This window comes from Myxocyprinus asiaticus, chromosome 18, assembly GCF_019703515.2.
Source record: "Myxocyprinus asiaticus isolate MX2 ecotype Aquarium Trade chromosome 18, UBuf_Myxa_2, whole genome shotgun sequence".
Taxonomy (NCBI): Eukaryota; Metazoa; Chordata; class Actinopteri; order Cypriniformes; family Catostomidae; genus Myxocyprinus; species Myxocyprinus asiaticus.
In genome coordinates this window covers 4,577,111-4,601,357 of record NC_059361.1, presented here as the reverse complement: position 1 = coordinate 4,601,357, position 24,247 = coordinate 4,577,111, and the positions used below count along the sequence as shown (strand labels likewise).

Sequence of the window (24,247 nt, the reverse complement as noted above, 5' to 3'; positions counted from 1 at the left end):
TTAATTCATACTATATGACTATAGTTCATATATTCATTATGAGTGCTCTCCTTCTGGCTAACATGAGGATCACTCACTGCGGCATACTCATGTTGGTCGCCGTCCCACAAGACTGCGCCACCATGTTTCCTCTCAGGGAAGTTGTGTAGTGCGGCGTGATGGGATTCTGTTCCCCATATGCGTAGCTACGCAAAGTCAAGTGTACCGAGTCGTAAGGGAACGGCTTGGTTATGTACGTAACCTCAGTTCCCTGAGACAAATGGAATGAGACATTGCAAACGCTAGCCGCACCACAAGACTCAAGAGTTCTTGAGGCACGAGTGATGCGCTCCTTGTACTCAGTCAGAAATTCTGAGGAAATGGTGTCTGTGCACCTGTTTTTATAGCGGACAGTTTCGCGCCAAAACAGGCAGGGCTCAAACACCACAGATAATATTAGAATATTGGCGTTATTGTAGAGATGTTTCAACTAAGTCGTGTAAGAAGGCGCTCCCCATATGCGTAGCTACGCAATGTCTCATTCCTTTCGTCTCAGGGAACCGAGGTTACGAGGTTAACCGAGACGTTTTTATAACAGCAGGATATTCTGGCCAAATAGGCCATGGTAGTAACTAATTTATAGATCGTCATTATACCAAACAGTAGTCAACATCATTTCAAGACTCACATGTCCTTGGCAAGCCTAGAACTAAAGGATTTATTTATATAAATTATAAATTATTGCCGTTATAAAGAAAAATACACACGTGTGCTAGCAAGTGAAAAATTCTGCACCAATTACATTACAATTATTGTATTTCACTACACACACACACAGATCTTCACTACAGAAGCCGGAGATTATTTTCTGTGTACGGATATGACGTCAACACGCATGGGCAAATGACAAGTGTGCAGTTTCCCGCAAAATCCGTCCCGACAGCTCTAAGATATAAATCATTATTATAGATTTATCAAAGTGTATTTGGGTAAACACATGGTTTGGAAGATGGATTTTTGTTGCACTCATTAATAACATTTAGTTTTTTAACAAAAAATAGTTTAAGGAAAATTTGATATAAAAAAAAAAGAAATTGGGGCGAAAACTTGGCCCATCCATTTTTTTTGAAGCCCACCCAAAAGTAATTTCCTGGCTATGCCCTTGTCTCAAAGACACGTCAGCAAAATCAAATGCACAAATTGACAGACAGGCAGAGTGGCACATTCAAGTTTTCTGATTGGGGTCGTGATTAGTGATTAGTTAAAAAAATATAACTTACAGCAGCTTTGAATGTATTGCCTCATTTCAGAGGAAACTATCATTATTGTGAGACCAAAGAACAAACAGAAACTTAGATTTAAAGACTTTATGATAAGAATATTCAAAATACAACATCAATTTCTGCAAACATCAGCAGAAAACCGAAGACTCACTGACACAGGGATTATTCTCTGACCATTTCACTGTTTGGGCAACAGCATTCCCACAGCTGTCTGTCATGTTTGTTTCCTTTCATTTTCCCTTTCACCCCGCCTCTGTAAAAGTCCAGCATGTTTCGGTGAAGTCACAAGATCAGACAGTGTGTTTTGTAATGAAAGTCAGGCAGCTTGTAGCTGTAAGCTCTGTGAGGCAGCGACCTCTCTCCTGGGGGTCAGAGATGCGAAAATAGTGTCCAAGATGCCCAAAACCTGAAGAAGCTCCTGCTGAAGTTCTGCTTCCCGACCCATTAGCTCCAACAAGCGCTGTAGCAACCGCTCCACTATAGGAGACTGGGAAATAACCTGCTGATACAAATCTACACATATACAAATTTTTAAGGCATAATTTTCAACCGCGTTATTCATTTACACCACACAATGACAGCTTTAAGACATTACAGCATTTTCTGTTACAGTATGATTTTCAAAGCTGTTTTGAAACCATGTGTGTTGTGAAAAGCGATATACAAAATTACAGCACATACACAATTTTTGTTAACTAAAATAAAAATAAAACTAGTTTGTTTTTCAAATGATTTTAAACAAATACATTTTCAAGGCTTCAAAACTTAAACTAAAATTACCTAATGCATTCTTGTTTTTGATGCACAGTATATTGTAAAATTTGAAACTTTCATAACCTGCTTTTATTAAACATGAAAATGCTAATTGACAGCAATAACACTAGATGGCCCTCAGAAATGTAATGTCGTTAAACATTTAAATATCACTCAACACATTACCTTTGGGAGCCCTGAAATACTAAAACTATAATAAAACAAAATATATTGAAATATCCAAACTAAGCAAACTAGAAAACAATGAAGAAAGTACAACTTACAGTCAGAGTTGAAACTAAAGATAACTAAACTGAAAGAATTAAAAAAAATATTACATACATACAGTTGAAGTCCAATGTTTACATGCACTTAGGTTGAAGTCATCACAGATTTCATATTAGCAAACTATAGTTTTGGCAAGTCATTTAGGACATCTACTTTGTGCAAGACAAGTCATTTTTCCAACAATTGTTTACAGACAGATTGTTTCACTTTTAATTGACCATATCACAATTCCAGTGGGTCAGAAGTTTACATACACTAAGTTAATTGTGCCTTTAAGCAGCTTGGAAAATTCCAGAAAAATATGTCAAGCCTTTAGAGAATTAGCTTCTGATAGGAGGTGTACTGAATGGGAGGTGTACCTGTGGATGTATTTTAAGGCCTACTTTCAATCTCATTGCCTCTTTGCTTGACATCATGGGAAAATAAAAAGAAATCAGCCAAGACTTCAGAAAACAAATTGTGGACCACCACAAGTCTGATTCATCCTTGGAGCAATTTCTAAATGCCTGAAGGTACTACATTCATCTGTACAAAAAATAGTACGCAAGTATAAACACCATGGGACCATGCAGTCATCATACTGCTCAGGAAGGAGATGCATTCTGTCTCCTAGAGATGAACGTAGTTTGGTGCAAAAAGTGCAAATCAATCCCAGAACAACAGCAAAGGACCTTGTGAAGATGCTGGAGGAAACAGGTAAACAAGTATCTATATCCACAGTAAAACGAGAACCTGAAAGGCTGCTCAGCAAGGAAGAAGTCACTGCTGCAAAACCGCCATAAAAACGCCAGACTACAGTTTGCATGTGCACATGGGATCAAAGATCTTACTTTTTGGAGAAATGTCCTCTGGTCTGATGAAACAAAAATTGAACTGTTTGTCCATAATGACCATCGTTATGTTTGGAGGAAAAAGGGTGAGCTCTTAAGCCAAAGAACACCATCCCAACTGTGCAGCATGGGGGTGGCAGCATCATGTTGTGGGGGTGTTTTGCTGCAGGAGGGACTGGTGCACTTCTCAAAATAGATGGCAACAAGAAGAAGGAAAATTATGTGGATATATTGAAGCAACATCGCAAGACATCAACCAGGCAGTTAAAGCTCGGTCGCAAATGGGTCTTCCAAATAGACAATGACCCCAAGCATACCTCCAAATTTGTGGCAAAATGGCTTAAGGACAACAAAGTCAAGATATTGGAGTGGCCATCACAAAGCCCTGACCTCAACCCGATAGAAACTTTGTGGGCAGAACTGAAAAAGCATGTGCGAGCAAGGAGGCCTACAAACCTGACTCAGTTACACCAGTTCTGTCTGGAGGAATGGGCCAAAATTCCTGCAACTTATTGTGAGAAGCTTGTGGAAGGCTACCCAAAAAGTTTGACCCAAGTTAAACAATTTAAAGGCAATGCTACCAAATACTAACACAGTGTATGTAAACTTCTGACCCACTGGGAATGTGATGAAAGAAATGAAAGCTGAAATAAATGATTTTCTCTACTATTAATCAGACAGGGAATGTTTTCTACAATTAAATGTCAGGAATTGTGAAAAACTGAGTTTAAATGTATTTGACTAAGGTGCATGTAAACTTCTGACTTCAACTGTGTATACACTGGCTACCAAAAGTTTGGAATAATGTACAGAATGGGACGAAATTGGTCATTTTTATTCACCTAAGTTGCATTCAACTGATCACAATGAATAGTCAGGACATTAATAACGTGAAAAATTACTATTACAATTTGAACAAAATGTTCAGAACTTCTTAAAATACTTCAAAGAGTTCTCATCAAAAAATCCTCCATGTGCAGCAATGACAGCTTTGCAGATCCTTGACATTCTAGCTGTCAGTTTGTCCAGATACTCAGGTGACATTTGACCCCACACTTCCTGTAGCACTTGTCATAGATGTGTCTGTCTTGTCGGGCACTTCTCACGCACCTTACAGTCGAGCTGATCCCACAAAAGCTCAATGGGTTTAAGATCCATAACACTCTTTTCCAATTATCTGTTGTCCAATGTCTGTGTTTCTTTGCCCACTCGAACCTTTTCTTTTTGCTTTTCTGTTTCAAAAGTGGCTTTTTCTTTGCCATTCTTCCCATAAAGTCTGCACCCCTGAGTCTTCTCTTTACTGTTGTACATGAAACTGGTGTTGAGCGGGTAGAATTCAATGAAGCTGTCAGCTGAGGACATGTGAGGCGTCTATTTCTCAAACTAGAGACTCTGATGTACTTATCCTCTTGTTTAGTTGTACATCTGGCCTTCCACATCTCTTTCTGTCCTTGTTAGAGCCAGTTGTTCTTTGTCTTTGAAGACTGTAGTGTACACCTTTGTATGAAATATTCAGTTTTTTGGCAGTTTCAAGCATTGTATAGCCTTCATTCCCCAAAACAATGATTGACTGATGAGTTTCTAGAGAAAGCTGTTTCTTTTTTGCCATTTTTGACCTAATATTGACCTTAAGACATGCCAGTCTATTGCATACTGTGGCAACTCAAAAACAAGCACAAAGACAATGTTCAGCTTCATTTAATGAACCAAATATCTTTCAGCTGTGTTTGATATAATGGCAAGTGATTTTCAGGTACCAAATGATCAATTTAGCATGATTACTCAAGGATAAGGTGTTGGAGTGATGACTGCTGTCTAGATTTGATCAAAAATGACTTTTTTCAAATAGTGATGGTGCTGTATTTTACATCAGTAATGTCCTGACTATACTTTGTAATCAGCTGAATGTTACTTTGGTGAATTAAAGTACCAATTTCCTTCCGAAACAGCAAAATCTGTACATTATTCCAAACTTTTGGCTGCCAGTATATATATATATATATATATATATATATATATATATATACACACACACACACACACACATATATACACATCTACATACACACACACAACAGTTGTTCCGGTCCTCGAATCTGACTGGACGAGAGACGTTCCATGAGTACTGATGTCTCAGTACATCATCACTCCGACGCTTCACTGTGTGTATCACTCCGCTTGTGTTCGTGGTGTTCTAAACTAAAGTGTAAGAGCAGTGCATATGTGTTAAGAGTTATATGTGTCTCTTTACATTTAATTTTGTGACATTACAGATTTTAGTCAGCAGGTGGAGGCAAAAGACCATTTTTTTTGTGTGTAATATAAGCCAGGTGGGTGACGTGAAGTGAGTCTGCATCAGTCAATATTGCAAATAATTTTTTTAATATAAAAAAATAACCCTGACACAAACGAAAACTAAACTATATTAAAAAAGGGGAAAAAAATAGTAATAATTTGTATTTTAATTTTTTTATTACAACCCTGCCACAAATGAAAACTAAACTAAATTGAAAAGGGAAACATAAAAAAAAAAAAAAAAAAAAAAAAACCTCTAATAATCCTGACACAAACATGCACATTTCATATGAAGGAAACCTCTGGCAAGTGCATGGAAAAGAATTCTCTGTCACAACTGGATGTTCACTTCTTTATTCTCATTCGCTCGTGTACATGAACCGAAGACTCACTGACACAGGGATTATTCTCTGACCATTTCACTGTTTGGGCAACAGCATTCCCACAGCTGTCTGTCATGTTTGTTTCCTTTCATTTTCCCTTTCACCCCGCCTCTGTAAAAGTCCAGCATGTTTCGGTGAAGTCACAAGATCAGACAGTGTGTTTTGTAATGAAAGTCAGGCAGCTTGTAGCTGTAAGCTCTGTGAGGCAGCGACCTCTCTCCTGGGGGTCAGAGATGCGAAAATAGTGTCTAAGATGCCCAAAACCTGAAGAAGCTCCTGCTGAAGTTCTGCTTCCCGACCCATCAGCTCCAACAAACGCTGTAGCAACCGCTCCACTATAGGAGACTGGGGAATAACCTGCTGATACAGATCTACACACACACACACACACAAATTCTTGTTTTTGATGCACAGTATATTGTAAAATTTGAAACTTTCATAACCTGCTTTTATTAAACATGAAAATGCTAATTGACAGCAATAACACTAGATGGCCCTCAGAAATGTAATGTCGTTAAACATTTAAATATCACTCAACACATTACCTTTGGGAGCCCTGAAATACTAAAACTATAATAAAACAAAATATACTGAAATATCCAAACTAAGCAAACTAGAAAACAATGAAAAAAATACAACTTACAGTCAGAGTTCAAACTAAAGATAATTAAATAAAATTAAATATATATATATTTAATTCTACTATAATAATCCTGACATAAACTAAACTAAATTGAAAAGGAAATTGCAAATCATTTTTAATATAAAAAAATTCAATAACAATGACACAAACGAAAACTAAACTATATTAAAAAGGAAAACAAAAATAGTAATAATTAGTATTTTTATTTTTCAATATAAACTCTTATAACCCTGACACAAATGAAAATGAAACTAAATTTAAAAGGGGAAAATAATAAATAAAAAAAATAAAAAAAAATAAGAAGAATAAACAAAAAGTAAAAAACAATTCTACACTCTAATCTGACACAAACATGCACATTTCAAATGAAGGAAACCTCTGGCAAGAGCCTGGAAAAAATTCTCTGTCGCAACCGGATGTTCACTTCTTTATTCTCATTCGCTCGTGTACATGAGTCAATGTGAAACTCACCAAGAACAATATCTGCAACCGTGAGCAGTGGGCGAGAGAAGCGTGGGTCAGTGATGTGTCTGAAGAACAACAATAAACCAAAACAACCTTCAATCTTTCATTTCTAAATCCTTCTATACCATCCAAGTTCTAATTTTTGCTCTTGAATGCCCAGATTGAATGAAACTGTGGTCAGGACTGACCTTCTGTTCTAGGTCATTTCCATGTTATTCAACCAAAATACTTTTTGACTATGTCATCATAGTCAAACAATCTTTCTTAAAATTTGCTGTCATCAGAAATCTCTCCCTACACTCTCAAACTAGGGGTGGGCAATATGAACAAAATCTTATATCACGATATGAGTAATCTTATATCACGATAACGATATACATCACGATATAGTACATTTTTTACAAATCAATACAGACTGGCTTATATATTAAATCACCATATTGTAATGTCAATATAATATATTTATTATACATTATATAATTCTACATTTCAAAGCATAAACACTTCTTCAAAAAAAAATTTATATATATATAGCAGAATTAATGCAGAGCACATATATTGGCTTTCATAATATTTTGCATGCTTCATTTTGAGGTAAACAAACTGCTTGTATTCCGAGTGATTATTGTCATGCGACAGTTTGCATATTATATGTTTCTGCTCTGTGTTGGGTTTTGTGAACCTACACCACAGATGTTGCACCTGTTTTAATAACAAGCTTCTCCTCATTTTCTTGGCTTGTTTGGGAGTCATCCCGTTCTGTGGAGATGTTTTTTCAGGGTTTTTCCTGGGTCAAAAATGATTGAGTAGCACGAGTGATCCCGCTCTGTGATCTCCTGTAAAAATCAGGAATCCTGCTGGACTCGTGCGCACTTGCGTGCTCCAGAGATAGTGCACGTGATGCTGACATGAAACACATTAAGCACCTATGAAACGCCGAACGCGAGTTGAATGTAATTGAATTTGCTTGGGCAGCCACCTAATTTTTTTTTAAACCCTGTTTCTTAAATTCTCTCAGTCTCACAGTCTCAGTCGCCCTGCCCACTAATAGATAAGCCCACGCTGTGCACATGAATATTTACATATTGCAATTGACACTTTATATCGTCGCCACGATATATATCATCATATCGCTCAGCCCTATCTCAAACTACTTATATATGTATGTATCTGAATATACTGCAATACAATTAAAATATGTTGTTTCTCTGCTTAAAAACAATAACTTTAAATCAATAGTTTCATATTTTCCCATTGCTTCATGGGACTACAGTTCATTCCCTCATTAAAGATGTTAAGTACACGGTCTTGTATCTTTGTCTTATTTTCTGATTTTCAAATACTTTTTTTGCTTCAAATCAAAGTTTGTAAAGTTGTGATTCACCTCTGAGCTGGTTGGTTTGGTTAATGGCTTTCAACTCTTTTATGAAGGGTTTTATAAAAATCCTTATGGAAAAAAATACTTCCGTAACTAAGACGGCTGAAAAAGTAGGTGGGCACTGTTGCACTCTATTTGCTAAAGTACTATTTTATAAAAAATCAAAAAAATATACATTAATATTTTAATGTAGTAACCGTTTTATGAAAGCAATAAAGCACTAGAGGTCATGCCATTGTGTGCCTCACAACACCCTTTAGCCGTGACTATATTCACAATATCAAGTGTCATTTTGGCAATAACCGCCTTACATAAAGATCTGAATGAGATATGGGTGTAGTAGTTACATACTTGAGAAGGAAGTTGAGTATTTTGGTTAAGCTCTCTTCATTTCGTCCTGCGAGAGCGTTCTTCAGAGTTCCTCTGCGGTTCAGCTCCATTATAACGGCTACAATCACCTCCGGTTTACTGGTACGTCTCCATGTCTGATCAAACATGCACATTCACACACATGTAAACTGATGTCTTTAACTATCAATTCCGACAGCATGTGTGTGTGTGTGTTTACCTCCAGAGCTGTGTCCAGAGCTTTGGACACCTGGAAGCTTTTTAGCTGTTTGTCATATTTCTGTAGATGTTGTTTCACTGCTTTACTGACCAAGAAATCATTCTAAAAGAGACAAAAAAGACAGTAAGATTCAACTGAAGTAATAAAAACAGATTAAATGAGACAATGTTTTTAACCAGTACAATAAGACTTTTCTTTTTTGTAACTAAAGTGTAGCATTAGATAATTATTACAAGGCAACTAGCATACATATATAACATATTTAAAAAAAAGGAAACACCTGTTTAGGGACAAAGTTCTTCCCCTTGACAAAGACTCGGTATGCAGGGCCCCGTCGCCTTCGACCAATAGATGGCTCTTTGTCTTCTTTGTGTTTCCTGTGTCTGACACTCAGCACGCCATTGGTCATTCCCACAGCAACAACTTCATCATGAGGCTATAAAGGACACCAAACATCAACATCTTACATCTCAATTAATCAAGTGAGAGGCATAAAGGGAAAAACACTCTTTTGTAAGACATACCGCCACAGCCAGACTGAGAATAGACGCCGCACAGTCGAAATTATGTACAACTTTATAAGAGGAGTTATACACTTTGACATGCCTGAAATAGAAAGCAAACAGCAGAAATAAATCTATAGCTTTCTAACCACTATTAATTAAAAGAAAAAAGCTGGTGACATTTATAGACATTACACTTTTTCAGTCGTAATTTTTTCCATACGGATTTCGTAAAATCCCTCATAAAAGAGTTCTAAGCCATGAACCAAACCAACCAGCTCCAAGGTGAATCACAACATTACAAACTTTGATTTAAAGCAAAAAAAAAAAAAAAAAACAGTGAGTGAATATATCAGAAGCCACTGCTTATACACTAACCGCATCATTAACCGCATATGGAGTGGTGGTGGCGTAGTGGACTAAAGCACATAACTGGTAATCAGAAGGTTGCTGGTTCAATTCCCACAGCCACCACCATTGTGTCCTTGAGCAAGGCACTTAAATCCAGGTTGCTCCAGGGGGATTGTCCCTGTAATAAGTGCACTGTAAGTCGCTTTGGATAAAAGCCAAATGCATAAATGTAAATTAACATCACATGCACTCTGTGTGTGTAATAATGACAAAGAGCAGAGTACTTTATTCACTGTGAAGTGTGCAGAACATGCAGACTATATATTATATATAATTCAATCATAGCCTTTTGTGGTTTAATAAGCATATTAGCCCATATAGCGAACTGCTTATCCAGAGGTGAGAAGTGAAGCCATCAAAAACATCAGTTTTCTTCTGCCAAAATAAAAGCTCCATTTAACTAGACACATTAAATTGAAAACATGTGACAAATATATTACTTCTGTATGGTAAAACGTAATATTCAATGTTGTAGTAGTAGTAATAATAATAATAATAAATCAATAATAATTACATTTTATTTAAGCAATATCTAAGCAAGAGTTTAATCACTGCTTTCATTAATACAGTGATGCTCTACTGTACTGTATTTGACCAAATTTTATTATTATTATTAATAATAAAAACTATTTTGGGTTTTGGATTGTGCTGTGAGGATCAGTATAGACGCTCTTTCTTTAATACAAATAATGCAATTTGTTCTGTTTTCATCTGATTAAAATTACATTAATTTCATTAGAAATTTTATTTTATGATAAAAATGTAATTAAACTTTAAAACCTGGAATTCAGAGAAAATATAAATGGAAAACAGAATTTGGGAAAAAATCAAACGGACCCTACTTTTAGTCTAATGCTTTGAGTAGTTCTTCATCGGGAATTCTGCTATTAAACACTTAAAATTAAAAAATCAAGTTGAAATAACATGGACTGTAGGCTTCAACAGTGCATATACCATTGATTAGCAACCTCAGAGCTTTTAAGTTTTGTAAGTTATCGTTAATAATCAGTTCCCCTATGGATACAAGGAACTACTTACTTCCGGAACCAGACTGTTGCACTCTACTGCACATAGATATACATACCTGTCCAGTGAGCCTGTGAGCAGTCTGTTCCCTGTTGAGCTCAGACATGCACATGTCACTGTTTTGTGATGATTCTTAAGAGAAACAAGCTGCTGTCCGCCCTTCAAAAGATCCCAAATTTTCACATAACGCCCTCCTGGAACACAGACACAATCAAACATCAACTCAAACATTATAAAACAAGAAGATCCGACTCTGAAATCTTATTGTATGAGCCACATTCTAAGCAATTGTAAATAGCCAATATACATACACAGAGCCACTTGTGACCGCATATTCAGTTATACATAAATGCATCAAGTTAATATGTATATCTAAAATATCACTAACACTCAAATGATGGATATTATTTATTTTCCTTAATTCAATTATTTAGTAGACAATGGCGTCTGTTATTTTACTGCTGCTGCCATTATATAAAAAGGGTTTATTTTAGTATGAAGTAATACTAATCCCTGATGGGTTGACTGCTGGTTTGGTGTTGTGTACCTGTGGACACCAGCAGGGCCTCTGAAGGATATATCAGCACACACTCCACAGGGTGGCCATGTTGCATTGTCATCACACTGCCTCCCGACCGCACGTCAAACAACTTCACTGTGTGATCATACGAACCTGAAACGAGAGAGGGGTGTCATACAGGGCAAAGGTCAACTACTGCACAAAGTCTAACCTTGCCATTTTAAGATGATCACAATTGGCCGATAACGGTGTCTGTTTGTCTGTTGATGGGTTCCCACCTTTTTTCCCCACCATTTCCAGCAGGGTCAGAAATTAAGGGAGGCTCAGTGCAAAAATGGCACTGAAAGTGAAAAAAATGCCCCCCAAATTGGAGTGGTGGTGGCATAGTGGGCTAAAGCACAGAACTGATAAGCAGAAGGTTGCTGGTTCGATCCCCACAGCCACCACCATTGTGTCGTTGAGCGAGGCACTTAACTCCAGGTTGCTCTGAGGGGATTGTCCCTATAATAAGTGCACTGTAAGTTGCTTTGGATAAAAGCATCTGCCAAATGCATAAATGTAAATGCAAAAATGTTAATGAATTTCTCTATTGAGGCCTAATTATACATACTGAATATAGTACAAATTGATGTTAATTTAATTTTATGAGTAAAAGGTAATACAATTTTGATATTCATAATGACAATTTGTTTATCTACTGTTTTATATCACCTTAAGGATTTGACATAAAAGGATGTCACCTTGTATTTTTGGATTATTTGATTCAAAAAGTGCCCTATAAAAGCTGGATACAGATTTCTTAAAATCATTTTGATTTGGACTGATTTGATAACAAATTTGTGAACCATTTTGACCTATTCATTGACTCAAAAGAACGAGTCGCTCACAAATCAGACATCACTATGGCTTGTTTTACTCTACACAAAAGCGAAATCTAGCTGGTGAGATATTTTTAGGTAGAGGAAAACTACAAAAATGTATAGTCACAACTGAAATGTTCATGACTTTCTCAGGCCTGAAGTTTGTGAATTTTGAGTCAATAATGTGTAAAAAGGTGTTTATTTAATTTCAGCTATTTCTGTATTTTCTCATTTGCCACTATTAAATTGTGTTAAGTATATTTAAGCATACTGGTAAAACAATAATCGGCTAGCCTGTTCTCTAGATATTGGCATCGGGTATCAGTAGGAGTGTGAATCTTTGGATTGAAAGCGAATCAACTCGACTCACGATTCATAGGTTTTTGATTCAATTATTTATTTTTGGTAGCATTGCCTTTAAATTGTTTAACTTGGGTCAAACATTTTGGGTATCCTTCCATAAGCTTCTCACAATAAGTTGCTGGAATTTTGGCCCATTCCTCCAGACAGAACTGGTGTAACTGAGTCAGGTTTGTAGGCCTCCTTGCTCGCACACACTTTTTCAGTTCTGCCCACAAATTTTCTATCAGACTGAGGTCAGGGCTTTGTGATGGCCACTCCAATACCTTGACTTTGTTGTCCGTAAGCCATTTTGCCACAACTTTGGAGGTATGCTTAGGGTCATTGTTCATTTGGAAGACCCATTTGCGACCGAGCTTTAACTTCCTGGCTGATGTCTTGAGATGTTGCTTCAATACATCCACAATTTTCCTTCCTCATGATGCCATCTATTTTGTGAAGTGCACCAGTCCCTCCTGCAGCAAAGCACCCCCACAACATGATGCTGCAACCCCCATGCTTCACGGTTGGGATGGTGTTCTTCGGCTTGCAAGCCTCACCCTTTTCCCTCCAAACGTAATGATGGTCATTATGGCCAAACAGTTAAATTTTTGTTTCATTAGACCAGAGTAAATTTCTCCAAAAAGTAAGATCTTTGTCCCCATGTATGCTTGCAAACTGTAGTCTGGCTTTTTTATGGCGGTTTTGGAGCAGTGGTTTCTTCCTTGTTGAGCAGCCTTTCAGGTTATGTCAATATAGGACTCGTTTTACTGTGGATATAGATACTTGTCTACCTGATTCCTCCAGCATCTTCACAAGGTCCTTTGCTGTTGTTCTGGGATTGATTTGCACTTTTCGCACCAAAATACGTTCATCTCTAGGAGACAGAAAGCGTCTCCTTCCTGAGCGGTATGATGGCTGCGTGGTCCCATGGTGTTTATACTTGCGTACTATTGTTTGTACAGATGAACGTGGTACTTTCACACAGCTTATACAGACAGAGAACAAACCACACTCACCAAGAGCAGACAAGACAAGATGAAAACACATTCTTGCATACAAACACAGCTTGATAGAGTGCAAATCCGAAGGCAGGGATCTCAGTTGTAAACTTTAACTTGACAAAGCGACCTAAAAACGGTACGTTTATGACGCGACGCAACAGAGACGGTCCAAAAGCGTCCGTCTGGTGCAGGTGAACATTGACATCCTTAGTCAAGCCCTTGTAATAAATCTCGGACTGACTGATGAATTCAGTTTCAAATTGGATTGCTGTGAACTGTAGGCCAATGACAGGCTTACGTTTAATAATATGGAAATAAACAATATATTGCATTCTAAAGCCACTTTTTGTATTGTCTTTTTTAATGCTTCACTTGTGTGCCAAAATAATGTTATGCATTTTAATTATCTGTATTATTAATTTTTTATACCGTATTTTCCAGAAATAAAGTCGCACCTTACTGTAAGTCACACCAGGTCAAAAAATGTGTTGTTGAGAGAAGAAAAACACAGATAAGTCGCTTCTGTATATAAGTCGCACAGACAGAGATCATATGTGGCAGGACCTGCCCGTTTAGCAGCATGTCAGACACGCTCCATGAAGAAATTACCCAAGTATCTACACATCGTATCACACAGCATTTGGCCTTGTTTTAAACTGGAGAATTTGCTTTAAATAATCATGTGAAACATTTCCTCATAGTCTATGTTTCATGAACAAATATGACAAATAAGCCACATCTGTTGTAACTATGCTGTGCACAAATAAAAAGCTTATAGTCTGTGAGTAAAACAATATGCCTGTTGTATTCTGTTTATTCATTAACGTTAGCGACTGTCTATCTGTATATATTTCTGATATTTGCATTTATTATCCGGTTCAATGACTGAAATGAAACCTAATTTTATGAGCATGTCAGGAGTTGCTACAACAATTATGTAATGATGACAGAATATTTTACTTTTTAAAGGCGATATCCTCTGAATAGGCAACTTTTAAATTCTGCCTCCATCTCTATGACTGATGTTTTCATGATGTATTGGTGTGCGTTTGACCGGCCGACATAAATTACGTATAAATTATGTGTACAAATCGCTTCAGACTATAAGTCACAGGACCTTTCAGATGATGAAAAAATGCTACTTATATACCGGAAAATACGGTAATATATATATATATATATATATATATATATATAATTTAAATATAACTATTTAGAATTATTTAATCGTTACATTACACATATACATTATATTGAATTATTGTTGTTTAAGGGGCTAAGTAAATACTTATGTATGCGATTAATTATGATAAATGAATTGGCATAAGATGTAATTAATTCAAAAACAAATTAATCACTTTATAGCCCCTACATATTCTATATTTCACTATAAAAATTCCATGATTTTTTTAGGATTTGAACATTTCCTGATATTTCCAGGTTTTCCATGACCATGGGAACCCTGAATCAGTAAACCAATCCAAATATTACAACATTAAAGTAAAATCATCTGACTACATTCAGTTTCCTCACGGACTCATATGCATATAATGAAAATAGAAAAGCAATATCGACTTCAACTTTAATGTTTTGTGCACGCCAAGTCCTCAAATAAACAACATTAGCAGTTACAGTAAATAGCACTATTTTATCTTATAGAGAATAACGGCTAAGTTTTCCCACAAAGAAAGTTCACGTAGTGACTTGCGGTTGTCTCAATGGTTTGAGCGTGTTTGACTGTAACTAATTTAATATTTACACAAAATACTGTACACGGTTTTGCCGAATCATGTGAGAAGCCCCCACTGACACAAATTTAAAGTCTAAATAAAATAACAATTATTAACCTCATTGACTTGTTGCCAATTCAAAGCACATGCATGCATACTTCTTTCAATGTTAAAATGTGAAGAGCTGTCTGAATCATGTATGTAAATGTGGTGTGAAAGATCATATTTGAGATGCAGATGTGAACAGAGTGGTTACCTGTGACAAACAGGTCAGGATTGAGTTTGCTGGGAACAGCAGCTCTGATATAATCTGTGTGTTCAGTGAATGAGTTGAGTTCAGCACCACTGGCAACATCCCACACACGACATGACAGATCATCAGAGCCTGACATGACACGAAACCCATCAGACAGGAACGAGGTTGCATGTACTGCCCTGAACATGATGAATACATGAACACATTACCACCATATTTACTTGACATTTGCAGAACGTCTTCAACATACCCTGATGCCTTATTGAGATATCTAAAAATGTAATAAATTATACAATATAAATTATTTCATTCTGGATCATACTTTGAGTGTCCTTTGAACTGTCTGAGAGCCACTCGGCCGCCGATGTCAAACAGACGGATGAGTCCTTCTTCACTTCCGGCCACTAAAAGCTTCCCATCGCCTCGGAAACTTCCCCCATACGCCGTATCCCGGAAACGAGTGAAGCTCCGTATTGGCTCTTGAGAGTGAGGGCCATATACTTGAACCTGGCACGAAACATCATGACATCAGTATACTGCTTGTGTGACAGTTCCTGTAGCTCAACTTGCTCATGAATTCCATTTCCAGTATCCCACATGAGGGAATCTCACAGAACATGTCCGTGGGCATATTTTACCCCAAAATCAAAAGAAAGAAATAAGATATTATAGAAAACTAGTTTGAAAAGTTTGTAGACTAACTTTGTGTTGGCTTGAAAAAGGTGCACTCCAATCAAAGTGTAGACACATCTCAAAGATGATCCAGAGAAATGGGATGCTTCTGAGCTAAATTTCAAGTGTCATAGCAAAGGGTCTGAATAATTATGTCAATATGATATTTTCAAAGAGATTCTTCCCATAAGGCCTGCACCCCTGAGTCTTCTCTTTACTGTTGTACATGAAACTGGTGTTGAGCGGGTAGAATTCAATGAAGCTGTCAGCTGAGGACATGTGAGGTGTCTATTTCTCAAACTAGAGACTCTGATGTACTTATCCTCTTGTTTAGTTGTACATCTGGCCTTCCACATCTCTTTTGAATTTTTTTTTAAATCTTGGAGTTTTACAGAGAGACAGACAGAAGCTGTCAACATGTAGATAGGTATTGCTAGCATGCTTATCATGAAAGTAGGTGTTGCTAGCATGTAGCTAATTGTTGCAAACATGTTGCTAGGCATTGTTTGCATGTTTTAACATATAGCTAGGCTTTGCTAACATGTTGCAAGCATGTTGCTAACATGTTTAGCATTAAGCTAGGTGTTGGAACCATGTTTAGCATGAACCATGTTCTTATGTTCAGTCTCTGGACATCGCGTCATCAGAGCGTGCGTGAACCAACTGGCTGGTGTTTTTACGGACATTTTCAACCTTGTCTGTGGTCCCCACATGCTTTAAAACATCCATCACTGTGCCTGTACCAAAGCAATCCAAAATAACTTGCTTAAATGACTGGCGTCCTGTTGCTCTGACCCCCATCATCAGCAAATGCTTTGAGAGACTAATCAGAGATTACATCTGCTCTGTGCTGCCTCCATCACTGGACCCATTGCAGTTTGCTTACCGCAACAACCGCTCCACTGATGATGCCATTGCATCTACAATAAACACTGCTCTCTCCCACCTGGAAAAAAGGAACACTTATGTGAGAATGCTGTTTGTAGACGACAGCTCAGCATTCAACACCATAGTGCCCTCCAAGCTAGATGAGAAACTCCAGGCTCTGGGCTTAAACTGCTCGCTGTGCAGCTGGATCCTGGACTTCCTGTCAAGCAGACGCCAGGTGGTTAGAATAGGCAGCAACATCTCCTCATCACTGACCCTCAACACTGGAGACCCACAGGGCTGTGTTCTCAGCCCACTACTGTATTCCTTGTACACACATGACTGTGTGGCAACACATAGCTCCAATGCCATCATTAAGTTTGCTGATGATACAACGGTGGTAGGTCTGATCACTGACAATGATGAAACAGCCTACAGAGAGGAAGTGCACACTCTGACACACTGGTCAGATATTCTCTCTTAACAACACACTGGCAACTGACTATCAACCGACAGCCTGAATGTCAATACTGTACAATAAAACCTACTGTATATTTTATATATATTATATATACTATTTTTATTGTATAATGTGTATTCTATATTGTGTGTATTGTATACTGTATATTATTATTTGTATATTGTGTTGTGTGTAATTATGTGTATATTAGATATTTAAATTGTGATGTGTAAATCTGTTTATTGTAAAAAAAACAGTCTCATCGCTGTCATGACTGCTATGTTGCTCGGAATTGCACCTAAGACTTTCACCCACTATTGCACTTGTGTATATGGTTGTGTGACAATAAAAGTGAAGTTAAGTGTTGCAAACATGTTGCTAGGCATTGTTTGCATGTTTTAGCATATAGCTAGGCTTTGCTAACATGTTGTCAGCATGTTGTTAGTATGTTGCTAGCAATGTCTAGCAACACAAAGCTAGATAGATAGAAAGATAGATAGAGAGAGAGAGAGAGAAAGAGCAACTTAAAGCTTGTGTTGGGGGCCTGGGTAGCTCAGCAAGTATTGACGCTGTCTACCACATCTGGATTCGCGAGTTCGAATCCAGGACATGCTGAGTGACTCCAGCCAGGTCTCCTAAGCAACCAAATTGGCCCAGTTGCTAGGGAGGGTCGAGTTGCATGGGGTAACCTCCTCGTGGTCGCTATAATGTGGTTCTCGCTTTCGGTGGGGCATGTGGTGAGTTGTGCGTGGATGCCGCGGAGAATAGCGTGGGCCTCCACAAGCGCCATGTCTCCACGGTAACGCGCTCAACAAGCCATGTGATAAGATGCACGGATTGACGGTCTCAGACGTGGAGGCAACTGAGATTCGTACTCCGCCACCCGGATTGAGGCGAGTCACTATGCCACCACGAGGACTTAGAGCGCGCTGGGAATTGGGCATTCCAAATTGGGGAGAAGGAGAAAAAAAAAAAAAAAAGCTTGTCAGTTTGTTTATATTAGAATTTTTGATAGTTGGAGTTTGAATTCACGAACATTCTGCTATTGAAAGTGAATGAGAAATTGGAAAAATCCCATCACCCGGGCCATATTGCTTATATACAACAGTTCAATGAACAGAGAGAGAGAGAGAGAGAGAGAGAGATGGAGTGTGTACGATCACCTGTTGATGATGCTGTAGTGTTAGTCAGCTTTCTGAAGATAATATAATTTTGGTCAAATGCATCTTATTTTCTCAGTGGAAAAATAGCTGAACAAGTGGGGGTATTCCTCCCTATTTTGCGATAGCCGGTGCGCAAGAGTCATCCATTATAGAAACTGCAATATCCTCCGCCATTTTGAACAGTATGTCCTCTCTAATGTGGAAAGTCCGGTAAGAGATAAGCGCCTTGAGTTTGTGTAATTAATCAGTCTGTTGTGTCTCTCAGCTGTGATGAGCCTTAATGCTGAAGTTGTTAGTTTAAAGCCGTTTAAAGCTATTTCCTAGCTTTAGTAGTGTAGTAGTAATACAAGCGATCACGGAGTGCTGATGAATGAAAAAACTGACTGATACTGACTCACTTCACATCACCTAACTGGCTTATATTACACACAAAAATGGTCTTTTGGGCAGTGGTGGCTCAGCGGTTAAGGCTCTGGGTTACTGATCAGAAGGTTGGGGGTTCAAGCCCCAGCACTGCCAAGATGCCACTGTTGGGCCCTTGAGCAGGGCCCTTGAGCAAGTCTGCTCCAGGGACACCATATCATGGCTGATTGCACCATATCATGATGCAAATGTATAACGTGTGATAAATAAATAAAATTAAAAAATAAAAAATAATTAAATTTTTCAATAAAAAAATTAGAACAACACGAGCACAAGCAGAGTGATACACACAGTGAAGCGTCGGAGTGATGATGTACCGAGACATCAGTACTCATGGAACGTCTCTGGTCCGGTCAGATTCGAGGACCGGAACTAACTGTTGTGTGTGTGTACGTAGATGTGTGTATATATATATATATATATATATATATATATATACTGGTGGCCAAAAGTTTGGAATAATGTACAGATTTTGCTGTTTCGGAAGGAAATTGGTACTTTAATTCACCAAAGTAACATTCAACTGATTACAAAGTATAGTCAGGACATTACTGATGTAAAAAACAGCACCATCACTATTTGAAAAAAGTCATTTTTGATCAAATCTAGACAGCAGCCATCACTCCAACACCTTATCCTTGAGTAATCATGCTAAATTGATAATTTGGTACTAGAAAATCACTTGCCATTATATCAAACACAGCTGAAAGTTATTTAGTTCATTAAATGAAGCTTAACATTGTATTTGTGTTTGTTTTTGAGTTGCCACAGTATGCAATAGACTGGCATGTCTTAAGGTCAATATTAGGTCAAAAATGGCAACAAAAAAGAAACAGCTTTCTCTAGAAACTCATCAGTCAATCATTGTTTTGAGGAATGAAGGCTATACAATGCTTGAAATTGTCAAAAAACTGAAGATTTCATACAAAGGTGTACACTAAAGTCTTCAAAGACAAAGAACAACTGGCTCTAACAAGGACAGAAAGAGATGTGGAAGGCCAGATGGACAACTAAACAAGAGGATAAGTACATCAGAGTCTCTAGTTTGAGAAATAGACGCCTCACATGTCCTCAGCTGACAGCTTCATTGAATTCTACCCGCTCAACACCAGTTTCATGTACAACAGTAAAGAGAAGATTCAGGGGTGCAGGCCTTATGGGAAGAATCTCTTTGAAAATATCACATTGACATAATTACTCAGACCCTTTGCTATGACACTTGAAATTTAGCTCAGGTGCATCACATTTCTCTGGATAATCTTTGAGATGTTTCTACACTTTGACTGGAGTCCACCTGTGGCAAATTCAATTGATTGGACATGATTTGGAAAGGCACACACCTGTCTATATAAGGTCTCATAGCTGCAAATGCATATCAGAGCAAAAAACCAAGCCATGAGGTCAAAGGAACTGCCTGCAGAGCTCAGAGACAGGATTGTGTCGAGGCACAGATCTGGGGAAGGCTACAAAAAAATTTCAGCTGCATTGAAGGTTCCCAAGAGCACAGTGGCATACATAATTCTTAAATGGAAGAAGTTTGGAACCAGGACTCTTCCTAGAGCTGGCCGCCCGGCCAAACTGAGCAATCGGGGGAGAAGGGCCTTGGTAAGAGATGCGACCAAGAACCCGATGGTCACTCTGGTTGAGCTCCAGAGATCATGTGTGGAGATGGGAGAAACTTGTAGCAGGACAACCATCACTGCAACACTCCACCGATCTGGGCTTGATGGCAGAGTGGCCAGACGGAAGCCTCTCCTCAGTGCAAGACACAGAAAAAAGCACCTAAAGGACTCTCAGACTGCGAGAAACAAGATTCTCTGGTCCGATGAAATGAAGATTGAACTGTTTGGCCTCAATTCCAAGCGTCATGTCTGGAGGAAACCAGGCACCGCTCATCACCTGCGCAATACCATCCCAACGGTGAAGCATGGTGGTGGTAGCATCATGCTGGGGTGTGTTTTTCAGCGGCAGGGACTGGTCAGTGTTGAAGGAAAGCTGAATGCAGCAAAATACAGAGAAATCCTAAATGAAAACCTGGTCCAGAGCGCTCAGGACCTCAGACTGGGCTGAAAGTTCACCTCCAACAGGACAATGACCCTAAGCACACAGCCAAGACAACACAAGAGTGGCTATGGGACAACTCTGTGAATGTCCTTGAGTGGCCCAGCAAGAGCCCAGACTTGAACCCAATCGAACATCTCTGGAGAGACCTGAAAATGGCTGTCCACCGATGGTCCCCATCCAACCTGACAGAGCTTGAGTGGATCTGCAGAGAGAATGGCAGAAAATCCCCAAATCCAGGTGTGCAAAGCTTGTCGCATCATACCCAAAAAGACGTGAGGCTGTAATCGCTGCCAAAGGTGCTTCAACTAAGTACTGATTTAAGGGTCTGAATACGTATGTCAATGTGCTATTTCAGTTTTTTCTTTTTAATTAATTTGCAAAGTTAACAAAAGTATAGTTTTTGCTTTGTGATTATGGGGTATGGAGTGTAACATTATTGACAATTAAGTATAGTCAAGTTCTCATTACCTGTAATACTGTCTATAACAAAGTGATGTTTTAAGTTATTATAAAACAAAACTGTAATGCAATGGGCTTTTTTAAAATTGAAGTCAGCATCAATTAAAGACAGTACAACAAACACTACTATTATGCACAAATACTGTACAGTAATGTTTCATTTTTTTAACATTACAGTAATGAGAATACGATTGTTTTTGCATTGCAGAAATGAAAACTGACAGGTTTTGTGAGACTGAACCACATACTGACAATGTATGCCTTCAATGCACTTTGTATAAAAAGTCTGCCAAATTATTAATTAAATGTAAATGTGAGATCATATTGGTGCACGTGATGGTAAGAGAGAGAGAGACTGGACTCACTCTAGTTGATGCTGTGACTGCATAATTGTAAGGTGGGAATGGAGAAAAGTCAATCTTTGAAACAGCACCAAACTCTTTAATCTGCACAGCAGCCTGAAAGACACAACACACAATCTGACATCAATAACCACTGAGATTTTATTTAAGAAATCATAAACACACCTCTGTAAATTTGGGTAGTTAACATGACATGTCAAATAGTGACAGCAGTGTCCAGCAGAGTGAATGTGACATGCTAAACTTAATCTTAACCTTGTGCTTTTATGAAATGCATTATTTAATTCCATTTAAACCAACTGATCTCAGGTCAGGAGACTCTAGGCTATCAGTAAAGGGTTAAACTTTTGATGCACGGACCAAACAACATGGCGTCATCACAGTGGAGTTTATCTTTGGGATAAACAGCAACAAAACTACATCTGGGTAAGAAACCTGTCTCTAGTTTTATCCAATATGCCACTTTAAAAATTTGAGCGATTTATCGCGAAACGGCGCGCTGTTGAACTTCATCACTGTGCACAGCATTATTACATAAGCTGGAAAATGTTGCTTTCAGAGGCTTTACATGGAGTTAGGATGAAAATAAGGTGCATTTCAAACTGTTCTGAGACCAGTGCAGGCAGACAGACAGTACACTGGAGGTTAAGTCATTCACTAATTACGGAGCAAGGGAGCATCCTATAGCTTTGTATGTGTATATGCATTCACTCCTAAAATCCGACCAAAACGTTCAGTTTCAGGCTTCAGATGATGTTAGGACCACTCAACATGTTTGGCAGACATGGGACAATGGTAATCAGTACATAGATTCAGCATTTTTCACACAAAATTTTATTTTAACATGGTTGGCAGTGATTGGATGATGCTGGACATTACTTTGAATCAGAATTATATCTATGCTAATTTCTGATGTAATGTCTGTAACGTCTCAAAAACATGAATAACAAATGCTCCTGGAAACATAATACACAATTTGCTTAAAAAAAATCTGGCTTTCTATAGCTTGGTATTGTTTAAAATTCTACAACTTAGTCCTGCTGTCCACATATGTGGACATCAATTTTTAGGAAAACTATTTGGTCTAAAAAAAAAAATTTTTTTTTTTTGCATGTTTATTAGGGGATACTAGTTACACATCAAAAATGGGAATGGAAAATGCACACAGCAGTCATGCCAGGTCTCGCATTGAGGCCTATCTGTTTCTTGTGTAATTATTAAACATGTCACTATTATGAGTTCACATGAATTGAGAGACTACATGGTATAACAGTCATTTGTCACACTGCAGGACCACTGAAAATAAACTAGCAGAAGCAACAACAACAACAACAAAAAAAGATTACAAATTGTGAAAAACTGGTGACCAGTCAAAGCACCTAAAAATACACTTTCTTGTATATATGTATACTTGTATACATGAATATATATTTTAACCTAAAATCTCTATGATGATACAAAAAAGTCCAAGGACAAGTTATTCATCAACTACCCACATACAGTTAAAATAGTTTCCTTGAATCTTAAAAAAAAAAAAAAAAAAAAAAAAACCACACACACACTTTGTCATTCAAACCTTATAATTCTGCCAGTACAATGTATCCTCTGTCACTTTCTCTCCAAGTTTTGGATACGTTTGAACTTTAGTGGGTTTAAATATAGCCATCTCAGATGATGGTTAGTTCAATGTGAGGACCTGCAATACACAAAACTTCAGTCATAATGGACACATTACAGAAAGTTTTGCAGTAAACGGGGTACATTTATGGATCAAATCTGTGTCCAAATGGTATAAATTGTCTAAATATAGTTTATGCAAAAATGAAACACAGAAATACAGTGACTTACACAATGCAAATGTATTTCTAAAACTAATAACCCGTTGCACTATGAATTATGGACTTTCAGTCTATTAAGACAGGAGCATTACAGAGTCCTTCATCAACAAACACCTTTAATCGTCCAATATATAACTATTATAAAGTATCGCTGACCTTACTGTGGCCTCCAAAACTATTTAAAATGACGTTGGAAGGTGTCCGTTTAGGTTAAAAACTAGCAAACATGAGCCAAAAAATCACGTTGTTTCTACCGACACATGGGAGCCGCCATTGTGTGACGTCACATTTCCGGTTTTGAAAAACTTTAACGAACTTCCTCATCATAGACATTTTTATTTATTTATTTATTGGCAGTGGACATACAGTCGGTTTTAGGTCGTGGATTACCATGTTAATAAATGGTACATTATATGTATACCCTA

At 37.8% G+C, this 24,247-nt stretch overlaps 1 protein-coding gene across 2 annotated transcripts; it reads right to left on the bottom strand.

Annotated features, from left to right (window-relative positions):
* Positions 1 to 1,384: 1,384 nt before the first annotated feature.
* LOC127456269 (U3 small nucleolar RNA-associated protein 15 homolog) lies at positions 1,385 to 24,132 on the bottom strand. 2 transcript variants are annotated; one of them, XM_051724680.1, is made up of 14 exons: positions 23,979 to 24,132; positions 23,561 to 23,680; positions 21,988 to 22,080; positions 15,837 to 16,021; positions 15,515 to 15,693; positions 11,353 to 11,478; positions 10,864 to 10,999; positions 9,390 to 9,471; positions 9,146 to 9,301; positions 8,866 to 8,967; positions 8,649 to 8,782; positions 6,926 to 6,984; positions 6,076 to 6,182; positions 1,385 to 1,668 (listed from the first exon to the last, which is right to left on the bottom strand). In XM_051724680.1, the coding sequence occupies exons 2-14, from the start codon at positions 23,648 to 23,650 to the stop codon at positions 1,579 to 1,581; spliced, it is 1,539 nt and encodes a 512-aa protein (XP_051580640.1). In that variant the 5' UTR covers positions 23,651 to 23,680; positions 23,979 to 24,132; the 3' UTR covers positions 1,385 to 1,578. The 2 variants fall into 2 exon arrangements, with proteins under 2 accessions (XP_051580640.1, XP_051580639.1); XM_051724679.1 differs by lacking the exon at positions 1,385 to 1,668 and having other exon boundaries at positions 5,499 to 6,182.
* Between the last annotated feature and the right edge of the window lie 115 nt (positions 24,133 to 24,247).

What these genes read in the sequence shown, in the direction of transcription:
- LOC127456269 (XM_051724680.1), bottom strand. Translation starts at nt 23,650, where the DNA reads ATGGCTATATTTAAACCCACTAAAGTTCAAACGTATCCAAAACTTGGA. An exon ending in TCCTGACCTGTTTGTCACAG is followed by an intron (nt 11,479 to 15,514) that starts GTAACCACTCTG and finishes CTCTCGTTTCAG; the next exon opens with GTTCGTATGATCACACAGTG. An exon ending in TTCTCAGTCTGGCTGTGGCG is followed by an intron (nt 9,302 to 9,389) that starts GTATGTCTTACA and finishes TGTCCTTTATAG; the next exon opens with CCTCATGATGAAGTTGTTGC.